This window comes from Salmo salar, chromosome ssa20 (assembly GCF_905237065.1).
Source record: "Salmo salar chromosome ssa20, Ssal_v3.1, whole genome shotgun sequence".
In the NCBI taxonomy this organism is placed as follows: domain Eukaryota; kingdom Metazoa; phylum Chordata; class Actinopteri; order Salmoniformes; family Salmonidae; genus Salmo; species Salmo salar.
In genome coordinates this window covers 72,077,196-72,096,351 of record NC_059461.1, presented here as the reverse complement: position 1 = coordinate 72,096,351, position 19,156 = coordinate 72,077,196, and the positions used below count along the sequence as shown (strand labels likewise).

At 46.3% G+C, this 19,156-nt stretch overlaps 1 protein-coding gene across 1 annotated transcript in view; it reads left to right on the top strand.

Annotated features, from left to right (window-relative positions):
* Positions 1-19,156, top strand: part of LOC106581270 (serine/threonine-protein kinase NLK) — a 166,412-nt gene that overhangs the window by 109,335 nt on the left and 37,921 nt on the right. Inside the window, exons 4-5 of the mRNA XM_014163226.2 lie at positions 18,099-18,205; positions 18,387-18,472. Of these exons, the coding sequence (XP_014018701.1) occupies positions 18,099-18,205; positions 18,387-18,472 (193 nt within the window). The remainder of the gene's footprint in view (positions 1-18,098; positions 18,206-18,386; positions 18,473-19,156) is intronic.

The following is a 19,156-nucleotide window of genomic DNA, read 5'->3' as shown; positions in this document are numbered from 1 at the left end:
GGGTTGCAGTTCCTGTTAGTGGGCCACGACGGTGGCAGTGTATTCTCCTCAAATCGGGCAAAGGAGGTGTTTACTTTGTCTGGAAGCGTGACGTCGGTGTCCGTGACATGGTTGGTTTTCTTTTTGTAGTCCATGATTTCCTGTAGACCCTGCCACATACATCTCGTATCTGAGCCATTTAATTGCGACTCCACTTTGTCCCTGTACCGGCATTTCGCTTGTTTTCTTGCCTTACGGAGGGAATAACTACACTGTTTAGATTCAGCCATATTCCCAGACCTCTTTACATGGTTAAATGCGGTGGTTCGCGCTTTCAGTTTTGCGCGAATGCTGCCATCCATCCACGGTTTCTGGTTAGGGTAGGTTTTAATAGTCACAGTGGGTACAACATCTCCAATGCACTTCCTTATAAATTCACTCACCGAGTCAGCATATAGGTCGATGTTATTCTCGGAGGCTGACCGGAACATATCCCAGTCCGTGTGATCAAAACAATCTTGAAGTGTGGATTCCGATTGTCCAGCGTTGAATGGTTCTAGTCACTGGTACATCGTGGTCGGATTTGCCAAAGGGAGGGCGGGGGAGGGCTTTGTATGCATCGCGGAAGTTAGAGTAGCAGTGGTCGAGTGTATTACCCTCGCGCGTAGTGCAATCAATATGCTGATAGAATTTAGGTAGCTATGTTCTCAAATTTGCTTTGTTAAAATCCCCAGCTACAATAAATGCAGCCTCAGGATATATGGTTTCCAGTTTACATAGAGTCCAGTTAAGTTCCTTGTGTGCCAGCTTGGTGTCTGCTTGAGGGGGAATGTACACCGCTGTGACGATAACTGACGAGAATTCTCTTGGGAGGTAATATGGCCGGCATTTGATTGTAAGGAATTCTAGGTCAGGTGAGCAGAAGGACTTGAGTTCCTGTATGTTGTTATGATTACACCATGAGTCGTTAATCATGAAGCATACACCCCCGCCCTTCCTCTTCCCAGAGAGGTGTTTATCTCTGTCGGCGCGATGCATGGAGAAGCCCAGTGGCTGAACCGATTCTGACAACATTTCCGTAAAACAGAGAATGTTACAATCTTTGATGTCTCTCTGGAAGGCAACCCTTGCTCGAATTTCGTCTACCTTGTTGTCAAGAGACTGGACATTGGTGAGTAGCATACTCGGGAGCGGTGGGCGATGTGCACGTCTACGGAGCCTGACCAGGAGGCCGCTCCGTCTGCCCCTTAGATCCATTGTCTTCGGTGGTGGTTCAAACAGATGATCCGCTTCGGGAAAGTCGTATTCCTGGTCGTAATGTTGGTAAGTTGACGTCGCTCTTATATCCAATAGTTTTCCCGGCTGTATGTAATTAGACTTAACATTTCCTGGGGTAACAATGTAAGAAATAATACATAAAAAAAACGAAATACTGCAAGTTTCCTAAGGACTCGAAGCGAGGCGACCATCTCTGTCAGCACCATCTTTTGACGGTCAGATAGGGGAGAGGCGTTGTATTGTGAGGTGTTGTTTTATTAGTGTTTTAAAGCTTATTATGCTGCTTGCCAGAGTAATTTCAGATGGAATCGAGTTTCATGTGATTATGGCTCTGTATAATACTCTGCGTTGCCTTGAATTTAGAGCCTGTGAAGAGACTCCTGGTGGGGTAAGCATTAGAGGTCGACCGATTATGATTTTTCAACGCCGATACCGATTATTGGAGGACCCACAAAAACAAAGCCGATACCGATTAATCGGACGATTTGTTTTTAACATTTCTTTGTAATAATGACAATTACAACAATACTGAATGAACACTTATTTTAACTTAATATAATACATCAATAAAATCTATTTAGCCTCAAATAAATAATGAAACATGTTCAATTTGGTTTAAATAATGCAAAAACAAAGTGTTGGAGAAGAAAGTAAAAGTGCAATATGTGCCATGTAAGAAAGCTAACGTTTAAGTTCCTTGCATATGAGAACATATGAAAGCTGGTGGTTCCTTTTAACATGAGTCTTCAATATTCCCAGGTAAGAAGTTTTAGGTTGTAGTTATTATAGGAATTATAGGACTATTTCTCTCTCTACGATTTGTATTTCATATACCTTTGACTATTGGATGTTCTTATAGGCACTTTGGTATTGCCAGTGTAACAGTATAGCTTCCGTCCCTCTCCTCGCTCCTACCTGGGCTCGAACCAGGAACACATCGACAACAGCCACCCTCGAAGCAGCGTTACCCATGCAGAGCAAGGGGAACAACTACTCCAAGTCTCAGAGCGAGTTACGTTTGAAACGCTATTAGCGCGCACCCCGCTAACTAGCTAGCCATTTCACATCGGATACACCAGCCTAATCTCGGGAGTTGATAGGCTTGACGTCATAAACAGCGCAATGCTTGAAGCAGCACGAAGGTGCTGTTTGAATGAATGCTTACAAGCCTGCTGGTGCCTACCATCGCTCAGTCAGATTGCTCTATCAAATCATAGACTTAATTATAACATGATAACACACAGAAATACGAGCCTTTGTTCATTAAAATGGTCAAATCCGGAAACTATCATTTCGAAAACAAAACATTTATTCTTTCAGTGAAATACGGAACCGTTCCGTATTTTATCTAACGGATGGCATCCCTAAGTCTAAATATTGCTGTTACATTGTACAACCTTCAATGTTATGTCATAATTATGTACAATTCTGGCAAATTAATTACGGCCTTTTTTAGGAATAAATGGACTTCACACAGTTCGCAATGAGCCAGGCAGCCCAAACTGCTGCATATACCCTGACTGCTTGCACGGAACGCAAGAGAAGTGACACAATTGCCCTAGTTATAAGAAATTCATGTTAGCAGGCAATATTAACTAAATATGCAGGTTTAAAAATATATACTTGTGTTTTGATTTTAAAGAAAGGCATTGATGTTTATGGTTAGGTACATTGGTGCAACGACAGTGCTTTTTTCGCAAATGCGCTTATTAAATCATCACCCGTTTGTCGAAGTAGGCTGTGATTCAATGAGAAATTAACAGGCACTGCATCGATTATATGCAACGCAGGACACGCTAGATAAACTAGTAATTATGTTAAGATTGATTGTTTTTTATAAGATAAGTTTAATGCTAGCTAGCAACTTACCTTGGCTTCTTGCTGCCCTCACATAACAGGTAGTCAGCCTGCCATGCAGGCTCCTCGTGGAGTGCAATGTAAGGCAGGTGGTTAGAGCGTTGGACTAGTAACCGGAAGGTTGCAAAAACGAATCCCCGAGCTGACAAGGTAAAAATCTGTCGTTCTGCCCCTGAATGAGGCAGTTAACCCACCGTTCCTAGGCCGTCATTGAAAATAAGAATGGGTTCTTAACTGACTTGCCTAGTTAAATAAAGGTGTAAAAAAATACAAGTAAATAAAACCAATAATAAAAAATTGGCAAATCGGTGTCCAAAAATACCGCTTAACGATTGTTATGAAAACTTGAAATCGGCCCAATTAATCGGCCATTCCGATTAATCGGTCGACCTCTAGTAAGTATGTATTTTAGAGCTATATGTAAGTTGATTATTCAAACAAATTGGACATTTCAATACAATAATATTTCTCTCAAAAACAATAATTGATTAGTTCTGTATGTGCAGCTAAGCGCAAAGCGTGGACCTCTGTTTTGAGCCAGCTGCTGCTTTTTTACAATTTTTTAAATGCAGAACATCTTTTTTATAACAGACATACCCTCCCCATCTTCACAACAACTTTGTCAATATGACTTGACCATGATAACTGACCATCCAATGTTCTACCTAGGATTTTATCTTCCTCAACTTCCTCAATGGTCACACCCTTTCTACACGTCTCCAGTTGAGGTTCAGGTCTTAGAGAATGTTTTGAACCAAATACATTGCTTTTAGATTTAGTTATATTTAAGAGCAGTTCTGAAACTGACTAACTCCTTATTTAGAATTTCAGAGCTCACTGGCTTTGAGTGCTGACATGTAGACTGTGGAATGATCTGCATACATAGTCATTCTACACTGAACAAAAATATAAACACAACATGAAACAATTTCAAAGATTTTATACTTTGGTATTTGTTATGGTAGCTACGTATGCTAAAGCTGGTACTCAACGCAGTTCCAGCCAGCACAGCTCGCAGACTGTCATGGAAACCTGGCTAGCTTTATTGCTAGCAGCTAGGCTAACTGCTTCGCCAAGCAGCTGCTCTTCAGACTTTAGGGTTTGGCAGTATCCCAGGACAGGTAGTAGTGGTCCCAGCAACTGAGCATAACCACATCACAAGATTTAAATTAAACAGGTAGGTTAGTAAATGTTTTTTTTTTCTCAAGAAAACACTTCCAGAAACTTTCAAAAACAAACTAAGCTCTCTAGTTTTGCATTCAGCACGCTCTGATGACGTTGTACATATGCTTAGTGATGTGGACACGAGGAACTTGAAGCTCTCGACCCGCTCCACTACAGCCCTGTCGATGGGGGCATGCTCGGCCCTCCATTTTTCCTGTAGTCCACGATCAGCTCCTTTGTCTTACTGACATTGTGGGAAAGGTTGATGTCCTGGCCCCACACTGCCAGGTCACTGACCTCCTCCCTAAAGGCTGTCTCGTCGTCATTGCTGATCAGGCCTACCACCGTCGTGTTGTCAGCAAACAGCAAAATATTTAGTTGCATATGCAACCAAATTGGTTGTAGTTTAGAGCCCTGGTAGGGGTTGAGGCCTGTAGCTCTGCTAACTTGAGATCATTTCCTCTGTGGGTTTTGGTGTGCATGCTTTTTTTCTCTGTACTTTTGTAGGGGGTTAGCACCCCCTGATCTCATTCTCCAGCCTGGTTAACAAGGTTAACATGCGACCAGAATGTATTTTACCACCTACCAACACCCTTACTAGTCCCGCGTAAAACTACTGCACTCTCTCATCTCACCATCTTTGTTCAGAGGTCAACTTTACGGTCTTCCACTAAGGGTTATCTCCAGAGTTATCTGAGCCAACGTGTCTCCACTTGACCCCAGTCTTTATCTTTACCATGGCAGTCCTTGACTATGTTCATTACCACACACACACACACACACACACACACACACACACACACACACACACACACACACACACACACACACACACACACATATCATGGAAGGCTAGTGAATTACTGACACAGCAACAGGCTATTTATAGACCTCAACGTGACATGGCATGGGGCTATCACAACCTGCCAAGAAAACGAGAGTGTGAGAGAGCACGTTCAGGGCAACCACATGCCTGCCTGCTTTACAGGAGTCTGTTATGGAGAGTTTCACATTGTCAGGAAACTTGGACTTGGATATTGAATCTAATCCCCAGGCTTATGTTTGGTTGACCACTGCTGTTTCTATTTTCTAGAATTCCTAGAAATACCCCTCTGAAAATGATATTATCCTGCTGAAATGTCTTACTGAAATACGTAGTCTGGAAATGGGTGGCTAATCTGAATAGGCTCTGTAGCTCTGAGTAGTGTGGTGTGTTTGACTGAGGTCTGACTGCATCTATGTGTCAGATATATAGTGAGTCATTTGCTGTTCCGGAAGTGACTGTACCTATTTTTGTATAAAGGTCTCTGCTGAAGTTGCTTGCGTGCATGTATGAATGAGAGAGAGCGAGAGGTCTGACACACCCCTTCTGTCTTTTGTGTGTGTGCGTGTGTTTATTAAGCACCCACGGCAGAGTACTGTAGGCTGGTGTGGGCTCCGTCTTGGTCTGCTCTGTCAGAACAGGAATATGAATGTGATCTCCACAGGTCTACACGCTGTTATTATGTAGAGGGGGTGTTTTTAATCAGGTAGCATATTAGAGTGAATACACTCTTCTATCCAAACACACAGTTAGACCTGCATAGCCTGGTAATAATAAAACTTCTCCTGACACAGGAAGACATGATTACAGCCTGATGCACTACACCAAGGAAGAAGGGAGGGAGGGACACTCACAGGCAATTAGATTAAATGTAAATATGGATTTAGGAAGACATTTCAGGTGCTTCATTACATTACTTCTATAGCTCATGGTCGTTATTATGAAATGGATGGACGTGCTTGGATTTTCATCACGAAACAAAATGACTCATCCCAATGCACAGCGCCATACAGTAGGAGGATGTGTCGTGTTCTGCTACAATATGACCTTTAATGGAGGGGGGGTTCTCATCTTCCACTGTCATTTAAACAGGGGAAACCCGAAGAGGTCTGAAAATGTCTCTTAGGTTTCCCCTTACCTTGCCAACATGTGTTTACATTAGTCCTTTGCCTCTTCCCTCCCTCTCCTCTCTTCTGTGGGTTAGTCATACAGGGAGGGGGAGGGGTGACACCCTGACATACAGCAGACCCCAGGTGCCTCTCTGCCACTTTCCACTTCTCGAATGCGTTGGTTGGCATAGTAACAGGTAACCAGAGCCCTCTGGGAGTGTGTTCTGCGCCAGGTCACATGCTTAAAAGGGGAAGGATTGCTCACAGGTGGCCAGGCCAGGGATGCCATAGCCTACACAGACTAACCCAACTAGTCTATACACACAATAATACTGGAGCTTCAGTGTAGAAGTATATAACTAGCTACCTCAGTCCACGCGCATCTACCCTTTATATACAGTTGAAGTCGGAAGTTTACATATACTTAGGTTGGAGTCATTAAAACTCGTTTTTCAACCATTCCACAAATGTCTTGTTAACAAACTATAGTTTTGGCAAGTCGGTTAGGGCATCTACTTTGTGCATAACACAAGTAATTTTTCCAACAATTGTTTACAGACAGAATATTTCACTTATAATTCACTGTATCACAATTCCAGTGGGTCAGAAATGTTCATACACTAAGTTGACTGTCCCTTTTAACAGCTTGGAAAATTCCAGAAAATGATGTCATGGCTTTAGAAGCTTCTGATAGGCTAATTGACATCATTTGAGTCAATTGGAGGTGTACCTGTGGATGTATTTCAAGGCCTACCTTTAAACTCAGTGCCTCTTTGCTTGACATCATGGGAAAATCAAAAGAAATCAGCCAAGACCTCAGAAAATAAATTGTAGACCTCCACAAGTCTGGTTCATCCTTGGGAGCAATTTCCAAACACCTGAAGGTACCACGATCATCTGTACAAACAATAGTACGCAGGTATTAACACCATGGGACCACGCAACCATCATACCGCTCAGGAAGGAGACGCGTTCTGTCTCCTAGAGATGAACGTACTTTGGTGCGAAAAGTGCAAATCAATCCCAGAACAACAGCAAAGGACCTTGTGATGATGCTGGAGGAAACAGGTAAAAAAGTATCTATATCCACAGTAAAACGTGTCCTATATCGACATAACCTGAAAGGCGGCTGAGCAAGGAAGAAGCCACTGCTCCAAAACCGCCATAAAAAAAGCAAGACTACGGTTTGCAACTGCACATGGGGACAAAGATCATACTTTTTGGAGAAATGTCCTCTGGTCTGATGAAACAAAAATAGAACTGTTTGGCCATAATGACCATCGTTATGTTTGGAGGAAAAAGGGGAGGCTTGCAAACCGAAGAACACCATCCCAACCGTGAAGCACGGGGGTGGCAGCATCATGTTGTGGGGGTGCTTTGCTGCAGGAGGGACTGGTGCACTTCACAAAATAGATGGCATCATCAGGGAGTAAAATTATGTGGATATATTGAAGCAACAATTCAAGACATCAGTCAGGAAGTTAAAGCTTGGTTGCAAATGGGTCTTCCAAACGACCCAAGCATACTTCCAAAGTTGTGGCAAAATGGCTTAAGGGCAACAAAGTCAAGGTAATGGAGTGGCCATCACAAAGCCTGACCTCAATCCTATAGAACATTTGTGGGCAGAACTGAAAAAGCATGTGCGAGCAAGGAGACCTACAAACCTGACTCAGTTACACTAGCTCTGTCAGGAGGAATGGGCCAAAATTCACCCAACTTATTGTGGGAAGCTTGTGGAACGCTACCCAAAACGTTTGACCCAAGTTAAACAATTTAAAAGCAATGCTACCAAATACTAATTGAGTGTATGTAAACTTCTCACCCACTGGGAATGTGATGAAAGAAATAAAAGCTGAAATAAATAATTCTCTCTACTATTATTCTGACATTTCACATTCTTAAAATACAGTGGTGATCCTAACTGACCTACGACGACATTTTTACTAGGATTAAATGTCAGGAATTGTGAAAAACTGAGTTTAAATGTAGTTGGCTAAGGTGTATGTAAACTTCCGATTTCAACTGTATGTTGCCCTTTCCATGTAAGGAGTGACGCTGGAGAGGAGAATCAGGTATGGGGAGTCAAACATTTAATAGGGAACAGACATAGAACAAGACAGAAACAGCGTCAGAACACGGGTAACACGGACATATGACAATCAATCCCGAAGCAGGGAACAGAGCTTGGGAATAGGGACAGTAATGACACAAGTAATTGAGTCCACGTGAGTCCAATGATCGCTGATGCGTGTGACGGGGGGAAGGCAGGTGTGCGTACTGATGGTGGCTTGCGTGCGTAATGCTGGGGATCCTAGCGCCCTCCAGCACCACGGGGAGGAAGAGCGGGAGCAGGCGTGACACTCCATTCTTGTTGTAAAATGGAGTAGCAGAAACTGATCCCCAGTTTCCCACCCATTCCTCTCCTCATACTGTAGGTTACTCTGCTCCATCCCCATCACTCCTCTGAATGACTAGAGGTGTCTCGAGCCCCAGTGGCTGGTGTTCTGTCTCTCTCTCTCTCACTATCAATCAGGGCATGCCTTTGTACCCGGAAAGAGAGAGAGCCTTGTTATTGTCACCACAGCAGCACAGCAGAGAGAGAGTCAACCACCACCGAGCGAGTATGGGCCACAGAGGAAAGAGTGTAGTTTGCATTTCAGCGGAGCAATCAAGCATACAGATGATTTGCATGAGGATAATTATACAGTATTAGAGACAGGACAAAAGTAATCTGTTCCCTGCCCTGTCACTTATACAATTGAGGGAATTATTCATCTGTGCTTTGTTGGGTTGTTTCCTGACAATTTGTCAAACTCCAATTGGCAATGATGAGTTGGTTCATACATGAATTGTCAGCCTACATTACCTATTGCGTGGGATTTAAGAACTATTATTGAAAATATATGTTGTCATTATTAGTCATTGTCACTTTGAGATGACATGGATGCATAGCTAAATATAATTTGCTCCCACATGGGGTGTCCTTCCCCCGTGGTGTGTCATGTTGTGGCTCTAAATTTAGACCACTTTAACAAAATATGAATTATTAATAAATGTTTAAGGCTATACCCTGCATGTCTCTTGCTGAAGAAGCCATACACTATTTATAATGGAGAGAGAGAGTGTATATACTGTGGTAATTAAGCATTTAGTTTTATCAAGCAGAAAGGAAGCATCTGGAGCTGTGCCCGGGGCCAGATAGATGGATCCTTGGCCCCTGGGCCTCATGTTCTCCACTGTGGTGTGGCAGGTTGGCACTTCTCTTCTCCATGTGTCAGAGATGCTAGCAGAGTGGGGATAGGGTAGAAGTATGCAAGGGAGAGGCCTTGTGATAGAGAGGGAGTGTGTGAGGCAATGGAGAGGCCTTGTGATAGAGAGAGAGTGGGAGTGTGTGAGGCAAGGGAGAGGCCTTGTGATAGAGCGAGGGAGGGAATGTTAGGAAGAGGTGTTACTGTTAAAGGAAGGAGTGTTTAAGTGAGAGCCTTGTGATCGAGAGAGGGAGGGAGTGTGTGAGGCAAGTGGTAAAATACAGAGGGAGCGAGGGGTGAAGGGTGAAGGCACATACAGTTGAAGTCGGAAGTTTACATACACTTATGTTGGAGTCATTAAAACTAGTTTTTCAACCACTCCACAAATTTCTTGTTAAAAAACGATAGTTTTGGCAAGTCGTTTAGGGCATCTACTTTCTGCATGACACAAGTCATTTTTCCAACAATTGTTTGCAGACAGATTATTTCACTTATAATTTACTGTATCACAATTCCAGTGGGTCAGAAGTATACATACACTAAGTTGACTGTGCCTTTTAAACAGCTTGGAAAATTCCCGAAAATGATGTCATGGCTTTAGAAGCTTCTGATAGGCTAATTGACATCATTTGAGTCAATTGGAGGTGTACCTGTGGATGTATTTTAAGGCCTACCTTCAAACTCAGTTGCCTCTTTGCTTGACATCATGGGAAAATCAAAAGAAATCAGCCAAGACCTCAGAAAAAAAAATTGTAGACCTCCACAAGTCTGGTTCGTCCTTGGGATGTCACGTCGGACTTGGACTGGCTGATAGGTGGAATCAAGTGCAGGAGACAGAGGTGCTGGAGGTGAGTGTCTTTTAATAATCCTTACTCACACACACGCCGAAAAGCACAGGGCGCTATACGAAGTTCACGTATTTGTTAACTGCCCCCGTACAGCACAAAATATAATTCCTAAGGCAAGGAGCGCAGCCCGGTAAATCCCTCTACAAAAAAAACTGTCGATAACACAACGTGGACAATAAACAATCCCACACAAAATCCCAACTGAAAACACACATTAAATAAGTCCCCACTAATGACATACACAAAACAGGTGCGGAACAGACAGACAAAACTAAACGACACAGAAACAACGATCGGTGGTAGCTAATAGGCCGGCGACGACGACCGCCGAGCGCCGCCCGACCGAGGAGGGGCGCCACTTTCGTTGGATCCTGTGACATGGGAGCAATTTCCAAATGCCTGAAGGTACCACGTTCATCTATACAAACAATAGTACGCAGGTATAAACACAATGGGACCACGCAGCCGTTATACCATTCAGGAAGGATACACGTTCTGTCTCCTAGAGATGAATGTACTTTGGTGCGAAAAGTGCAAATCAAGGAAACGGGGAAACGGGTACAAAAGTATCTATATCCACAGTAAAACGTGTCCTATATCAACATAAGCTAAAAGCCCGCTCAGCAAGGAAGAAGCCACTGCTCCAAACCCGCCATAAAAAAAAGCAAGACTATGGTTTGCAACTGCACATGGGGACAAAGATCGTACTTTTTGGAGAAATGTTCTCTCGTCTGATGAAACAAAAATAGAACTGTTTGGCCATAATGACCATCGTTATGTTTGGAGGAAAAAGGGGGAGGCTTGCAAGCTGAAGATCACCATCTCAACCTTGAAGTACGGGGGTGGCAGCATCATGTTGTGAGGGTGCTTTGCTGCAGGAGGGACTGGTGCACTTCACAAAATAGATTGCATCATGAGGAGGAAAATTATGTGGATTTATTGAAGCAAAATCTCAAGACATCAGTCAGGAAGTTAAAGCTTGGTCGCAAATGGGTCTTCCAAATGGACAATGACCCCAAGCATACTTTCAAAGTTGTGGCAAAATGGCTTAAGGGCAACAAAGTCAAGGTATTGGAGTGGCCATCACAAAGCCTGACCTCAATCCTATATAACATTTGTGGGCAGAACTGAAAAAGCATGTGCGAGCAAGGAGACCTACAAACCTGACTCAGTTACACTAGCTCTGTCAGGAGGAATGGGCCAAAATTCACCCAACTTATTGTGGGAAGCTTGTGGAACGCTACCCAAAACGTTTGACCAAAGTTATACAATTTAAAGGCATTGCTACCAAATACTAATTGAGTGTATGTAAACTTCTGACCCACTGGGAATGTGATGAAAGAAATAAAAGCTGAAATAAATCATTTTCTCTACTAGTATTCTGACATTTCACATTCTTAAAATAAAGTGGTGATCCTAACCGACCTAAGACAGGGAATTTTTACTCGGATTAAATGTCAGGAATTGTGAAAAACTGAGTTTACATGTATTTAGCTAAGGTGTATGTAAACTTCCGACTTCAACTGTATATCTACTATGTGTGTGTACATCTGTAATGTCTATGTTAATTTTTTTGAATGTATGTAAATTGTGAAGTAATTTTGTCTGTAATGTCTTGTTCATTATATCGGTTCCCAGGAAGACACGCTTTCGCTATTGCCTGTTAACGAGGGGGAGTTGTTGAGCAGCTGACATAGGGGATTATTTGCAGGGAGGCAAGGACCCAACGGAGCACAAGGCATCCAGTGTCCACAGCCCCCTCCAGCTGGCTGCGGCTGTGTGTGAGTGTGTTTCAGGCTTGTGTGTGTGTGGCCTCAACCTTCCTCCACTAGTGTGGTGTGGCCTCAACCTTCCTCCACTGGTGTGGTGTGGCCTCAACCTTCCTCCACTGGTGTGGTGTGGCCTCAACCTTCCTCCACTGGTGTGGTGTGGTCTCAACCTTCTTTCACTGGTGTGGTGTGGCCTAAACCTTCTTCTACTGGTGTGGTGTGGTGTGGCCTCAACCTTCCTCCACTGGTGTGGTGTGGCCTCAACCTTCCTCCACTGGTGTGGTGTGGCCTCAACCTTCCTCCACTGGTGTGGTGTGGTCTCAGCCTTCTTTCACTGGTGTGGTGTGGCCTAAACCTTCTTCTTCTGGTGTGGTGTGGTGTGGCCTCAACCTTCTTCTACTGGTGTGGTGTGGCCTAAACCTTCTTCTTCTGGTGTGGTGTGGTGTGGCCTCAACCTTCCTCTACTGGTGTGGTGTGGCCTAAACCTTCTTCTACTGGTGTGGTGTGGCCTTAACCTTCATCTACTGGTGTGGTGTGGCCTAAACCTTCCTCTACTGGTGTGGTGTGGCTTCAACCTTCCTCTACTGGTGTGGTGTGGTGTGGCTTCAACCTTCCTCTACTGGTGTGGTGTGGTGTGGCCTCAACCTTCCTCTTCTGGTGTGGTGTGGTGTGGCCTCAACCTTCCTCTACTGGTGTGGTGTGGCCTCAACCTTCCTCTACTGGTGTGGTGTGGTGTGGCCTTAACCTTCCTCTACTGGTGTGGTGTGGCCTTAACCTTCATCTACTGGTGTGGTGTGGTGTGGCCTCAACCTTCATCTACTGGTGTGGTGTGGCCTCAACCTTCATCTACTGGTGTGGTGTGGTGTGGCCTCAACCTTCCTCTACTGGTGTGGTGTGGCCTCAACCTTCCTCCACTGGTGTGGTGTAGTGTGGACTCAACCTTCCTACACTGGTGTGGCCTCAACCTTCCTCCACTGGTGTAGTGTGGCCTCAACCTTCCTCAACTGGTGTAGTGTGGCCTCAACCTTCCTCCACTGGTGTAGTGTGGCCTCAACCTTCCTCCACTGGTGTGGTGTAGTGTGGCCTCAACCTTCCTACACTGGTGTGGTGTGGCCTCAACCTTCCTACACTGGTGCGGGGTGGCCTCAGCCTTCCCCCACTGGTGTGGTGTGGCTTCAACCTTCCTCCACTGGTGTGGTTTTGCCTCAACCTTCCTCCACTGGTGTTGTGTGGCCTCAACCTTCCTCTACTGGTGTGGTGTGGTGTGGCCTAAACCTTCCTCCACTGGTGTGGTGTAGTGTGGACTCAACCTTCCTCCATTGGTGTGGTGTGACCTCAACCTTCCTCCATTGGTGTGGTGTGACCTCAACCTTCCTCCACTGGTGTGGTGTGGCCTCAACCTTCCTCTACTGGTGTGGTGTGGTGTGGTCTCAACCTTCCTCTACTGGTGTGGTGTGGCCTCAACCTTCCTCTACTGGTGTGGTGTGGTGTGGTCTCAACCTTCCTCTACTGGTGTGGTGTGGCCTTAACCTTCCTCTACGTGGTGTGGTGTGGCCTCAACCTTCCTCTACTTGGTGTGGTGTGGCCTCAACCTTCCTCCACTGGTGTGGTGTGGCCTCAACCTTCCTCTACTGGTGTGGTGTGGTGTGGTCTCAACCTTCCTCTACTGGTGTGGTGTGGCCTCAACCTTCCTCTACTGGTGTGGTGTGGTGTGGCCTCAACCTTCCTCTACTGGTGTGGTGTGGTGTGGCCTCAACCTTCCTCCACTGGTGTGGTGTGTGTGGCCTCAACCTTCCTCTACTGGTGTGGTGTGGTGTGGCCTCAACCTTCCTCTACCTGTGTGGTGTGGTGTGGCCTCAACCTTCCTCTACTGGTGTGGTGTGGCCTCAACCTTCCTCTACTGGTGTGGTGTGGCCTCAACCTTCCTCCACTGGTGGGTTGGTGTGGCCTCAACCTTCCTCTACTGGTGTGGTGTGGTGTGGCCTCAACCTTCCTCTACTGGTGTGGTGTGGTGTGGCCTCAACCTTCCTACACGTGGTGTGGTGTGGCCTCAACCTTCCTACACTGGTGCGGTGTGAGTGGCCTCAGCCTTCCCCCACTGGGTGGTGTGGTGTGGCCTCAACCTTCCTCCACTGGTGTGGTGTGGCCTCAACCTTCCTCCACTGGTGTTGTGTGGCCTCAACCTTCCTCCACGTGTGGTGTGGTGTGGCCTAAACCTTCCTACACTGGTGTGGTGTAGTGTGGCCTCAACCTTCCTCCATTGGTGTGGTGTGACCTCAACCTTCCTCCATTGGTGTGGTGTGACCTCAACCTTCCTCCACTGGTGTGGTGTGGCCTCAACCTTCCTCTACTGGTGTGGTGTGGTGTGGTCTAAACCTTCCTCTACTGGTGTGGTGAGTGTGGCCTCAACCTTCCTCTACTGTGTGGTGTGGTGTGGCCTCAACCTTCCTCCACTGGTGTGGTGTGGCCTTAACCTTCCTCTACTGGTGTGGTGTGGTGTGGCCTCAACCTTCCTCTACTGGTGTGGTGTGGTGTGGCCTCAACCTTCCTCTACTGGTGTGGTCTTGCCTCAACCTTCCTCCACTGGTGTGGTGTGGTGTGGCCTCAACCTTCCTCTACTGGTGTGGTGTGGCCTCAACCTTCCTCTACTGGTGTGGTGTGGCCTCAACCTTCCTCTACTGGTGTGGTGTGGCCTCAACCTTCCTCCACTGGTGTGGTGTGGCCTCAACCTTCCTCTACCTGTGTGGTGTGGTGTGGCCTCAACCTTCCGCTACTGGTGTGGTGTGGCCTCAACCTTCCTCTACTGGTGTGGTGTGGCCTCAACCTTCCTCCACTGGTGTGGTGTGGCCTCAACCTTCCTCTACTGGTGTGGTTTGGTGTGGCCTCAACCTTCCTCTACTGGTGTGGTGTGGTGTGGCCTCAACCTTCCTCCACTGGTGTGGTGTGGTGTGGCCTCAACCTTCCTCTACTGGTGTGGTGTGGTGTGGCCTCAACCTTCCTCTACTGGTGTGGTGTGGCCTCAACCTTCCTCTACTGGTGTGGTGTGGTGTGGCCTCAACCTTCCTCCACTGGTGTGGTGTGGCCTCAACCTTCCTCTACTGGTGTGGTTTGGTGTGGCCTCAACCTTCCTCTACTGGTGTGGTGTGGTGTGGCCTCAACCTTCCTCTACTGGTGTGGTGTGGCCTCAACCTTCCTCTACTGGTGTGGTGTGGTGTGGCCTCAACCTTCCTCCACTGGTGTGGTGTGGTGTGGCCTCAACCTTCCCCTAGTGGTGTGGTGTGGTGTGGTGTGGCCTCAACCTTCCTCTACTGGGGTGGTGTGGTGTCGCCTCAACCTTCCTCCACTGGTGTGGTGTGGTGTGGCCTCAACCTTCCTCTACTGGTGTGGTGTGGCCTCAACCTTCCTCTACTGGTGTGGTGTGGCCTCAACCTTCCTCCACTGGTGTGGTGTGGCCTCAACCTTCCTCTACTGGTGTGGTGTGGTGTGGTGTGGCCTCAACCTTCCTCTACTGGGGTGGTGTGGTGTCGCCTCAACCTTCCTCCACTGGTGTGGTGTGGTGTGGCCTCAACCTTCCTCCACTGGTGTGGTGTGGTGTGGCCTCAACCTTCCTCTACTGGTGTGGTGTGGTGTGGCCTCAATCTTCCTCTACTGGTGTGGTGTGGCCTCAACCTTCCTCTACTGGTGTGGTGTGGTGTGGCTTCAACCTTCCTCCACTGGTGTGGTGTGGTGTGGCCTCAACCTTCCTCCACTGGTGTGGTGTGGTGTGGCCTCAACCTTCCTCCACTGGTGTGGTGTGGCCTCAACCTTCCTCCACTGGTGTGGTGTGGCCTCAACCTTCCTCTACTGGTGTGGTGTGCACTGCCTTTTCTTTTCCTTTTCTGGGTTCAGGCCTCAAGTTGCTTCATTCCATCTTTATTGGTGGTGGTGTTTGTGTGTGTGTGTAGGTGTGCGTGCGTGCTTGCGTGCGTGAGTGCGTTTTTGCGTGCACTTTTGTCAGAGGTCCCTGGCTGAGCTGCGGAGGGTTGATGAGGCAATGTTGCACGCTCAGCTCCAATAACTATTTTCCTCTCTCTCTCTCTATTGCTCCCTCTCTGTCTCTCGCTCTGTTTGTCTCTCTATCTCTCTCTGTCTAGCTCTCTTTTTCTCTCTCTATCGCTCTGTCTCTCTCTCTGTCTTGCTCTCTCTCTGTCTCTGTCTCTGTCTAGCTCTGTCTCTCTCTCTCTCTGTCACTCTGTCTCTTTGTCTATCTCCCTCTCTCTATCGCTCTGTCTCTCTCTGTCTCTGTCTAGCTCTCTCTCTCTCTCTCTGTCTCTGTCTCTCTCGGTCTAGCTCTCTCTCTCTCTCTCTCTCTCTCTCTCTCTGTCTCTCTCTCTCTGTCTCTCTCGGTCTAGCTCTCTCTCTCTCTGTCTCTTTGTCTATCTCTCTATCTCTATCGCTCTCTCTCTTTCTCTCTCTTTCTCTCTCTCTGTTTTACTCTCTGTCTAGCTCTCTCTTTCTCTATTGCTCTGTTTTTTTCAGTAAACATTACAGTAAACATTACACTCACAGAAGTTCCATAAGATTAAAGACCTTCCGAATGTCATTATGTCTATATACAGTGTTGTATTGATGTGCAAATGGTTAAAGTACAAAAGGGAAAATAAATAAACATTAATATGGGTTTTATATACAATAGTGTTTGTTCTTCACTGGTTTTCCTTTTCTTGTGGCAACAGGTCACAAATCTTGCCGCTGTGATGGCACACTGTGGTATTTCACCCAATAGATATGGGAGTTTATCAAAATCAGGTTTGTTTTCAAACGCTTTGTGGATCTGTGTAATCTGAGGGAAATATGTGTCTTTAATATGGTCATACATTTGTCAGGAGGTTTGGAAGTGCAGCTGAGTTTCCAACTCATTTTGTGGGCAGTGTGCACACAGCCTGTCTTCTCTTGAGAGCCAGGTCTGCCTACGGTGGCCTTTCTCAAAGCAAGGCTATGCTCACTGAGTCTGTACATAGTCAAAGCTTTCCTTAAGTTTGGGTCAGTCACAGTGGTCAGGTATTCTGCCACTGTGTACTCTGTTTAGAGCCAAATAGCATTCTAGTTTGCTCCGTTTTTTTGTTAATTCTTTCCAATGTGTCAAGTAATTATCTTTTTGTTTTCTCATGATTTGGTTGGGTCCTGGGGCTCTGTGGGGTCTGTTTGTGTTTGTGAACAGAGCCCCAGGAACAGCTTGCTTAAGGGACTCTTCTCCAGGTTAATCTCTCTGTAGGTGATGGCTTTGTTATGGAAGGTTTGGGAATCGCTTCCTTTTAGGTGGTTGTAGAATTTAACAGCTCTTTTCTGGATGTTGATAATTAGCAGGTTTCGGCCTAATTCTGCTCTGCATGCAATATTTGGTGTTTTACGTTGTACACTGAGGATATTTTTGCAGAAATCTCTCTCGCTCTCTCTGTCAATGTATCTCTCTCTCTCTCACACACACAAGTGGGCTGGGCTGGGATGCCTGTGTGCTCTGGGAGTTGGCCTGCCTGCTGACAGTGCTAGATGGCAGGATTAGGTTGTTTCTATCAGAGAGGTGTTTCTATGCCCTGTGGTTCAGGTGTGCCACATGTATTATGTATCTGCACTGCCTGGATGACGGAGGAGGGAGAGCAAAATGAGTCTGCCTGAGTGTCATCCCCAGGAGAGTGTGAGAGAGGCAGAAAGAGAGCAAGAAAGAAAGAAGGAAATAAATAGAGGCACCGTGGAGGTCTATTAAAACTCACAGCAGGAGCCCTTTGTGACAACGGCTCGAGTCCGTACTGCTGCTCCTTGCAGAGGAATTGGAAGAACCTCTGTCAGTAACATCCATTTAAGGTGGCAGCATTTTATGTATGTTAGAATGTAACAGAACATACACTGTAGATTAGTCTTTCCTCTGCCCATTCCCACTTACTTCCATTTACCCTCCCACCCCCCCTCTCCACTAACTAGCTCTTCTCTGCAGAATATTTGTGTAGTCTTTGTGGTGTTGTTTTCCTTGACCACTCCTCGTCCAGCTATGTGGTGACAGAACTGATGCAGAGTGACCTCCATAAGATCATCGTGTCACCTCAGCCCCTCAGCTCAGACCACGTCAAAGTGTTTCTCTATCAGATCCTCCGAGGTAAGACCCCCCCCCAACACGCTCACACACTCCCAGATCACATTACAAACATTAAAACAGGATTTTCTCACAAATATCAGTTTCAATCGTCATTGATATAAATCGGGGTGCAACCTTCGCATGAGAAACTGTTTGAAAACCGTTCAACTGAATCCTTCCTGGCATGTGTTTTTTTCTGCAGGACTGAAGTACCTGCACTCAGCTGGCATCCTACATCGAGACATCAAACCTGGCAACCTCCTGGTCAACAGCAACTGTGTGCTTAAGGTTGGTCTACTGTCCTCTACTATCTAACATCTCCATCCTCCTGTGATGATGACATGTATTACTCAACTGAGATGGACAGTGTTATATTTACGAGGTCAAGTTGGGGTTGGATTATGCTCTGTGGAAGTACAGTATCTGAAATACACACTCACACTCCTGACTCCTGCCCTCAGTAGCAGTCTGGCGTGGTGAGTCTCTGTAGCCTGTGTTACCGGGGGTCTGATGCCCCAGTGGGATTTCTACAGTACATGATGCTGGGCTCCTGACATAAATCTTCATCCTGGGGCTTGGTAAAGGAGGCCCTGCCTGGGTTTATGCTACCCTTAGCTCCCCCTCCTCCCCCCACAGACACTGGAGGGGTGTTAGTCCACGGGTGGGGGAAAGGGAAGAGAGAGAGAAAGGGAGAGGGGAGGGGAGAGAACAGAGTGATTCAGTGTGTTCTCTGGCTGACTCTGGAGAACAGATTGTCTCTAGCAGACATTTACTTATTTAGCTCCTAATTCTCATTTCCCAAACGGGAAGCCCTCCCCACACATTCTGTGCTATTTTCAGTGGAACCCATCCCTACCAGCCTCTGTGATGCTCCCTGCCTGCCTGTCATTGTGTGCTATCTGCCCATGATATCACTGTGTATGCCATTATTTTAGAGCGAGGCACTCCTCGCTTCATTTCTGATGATGAACA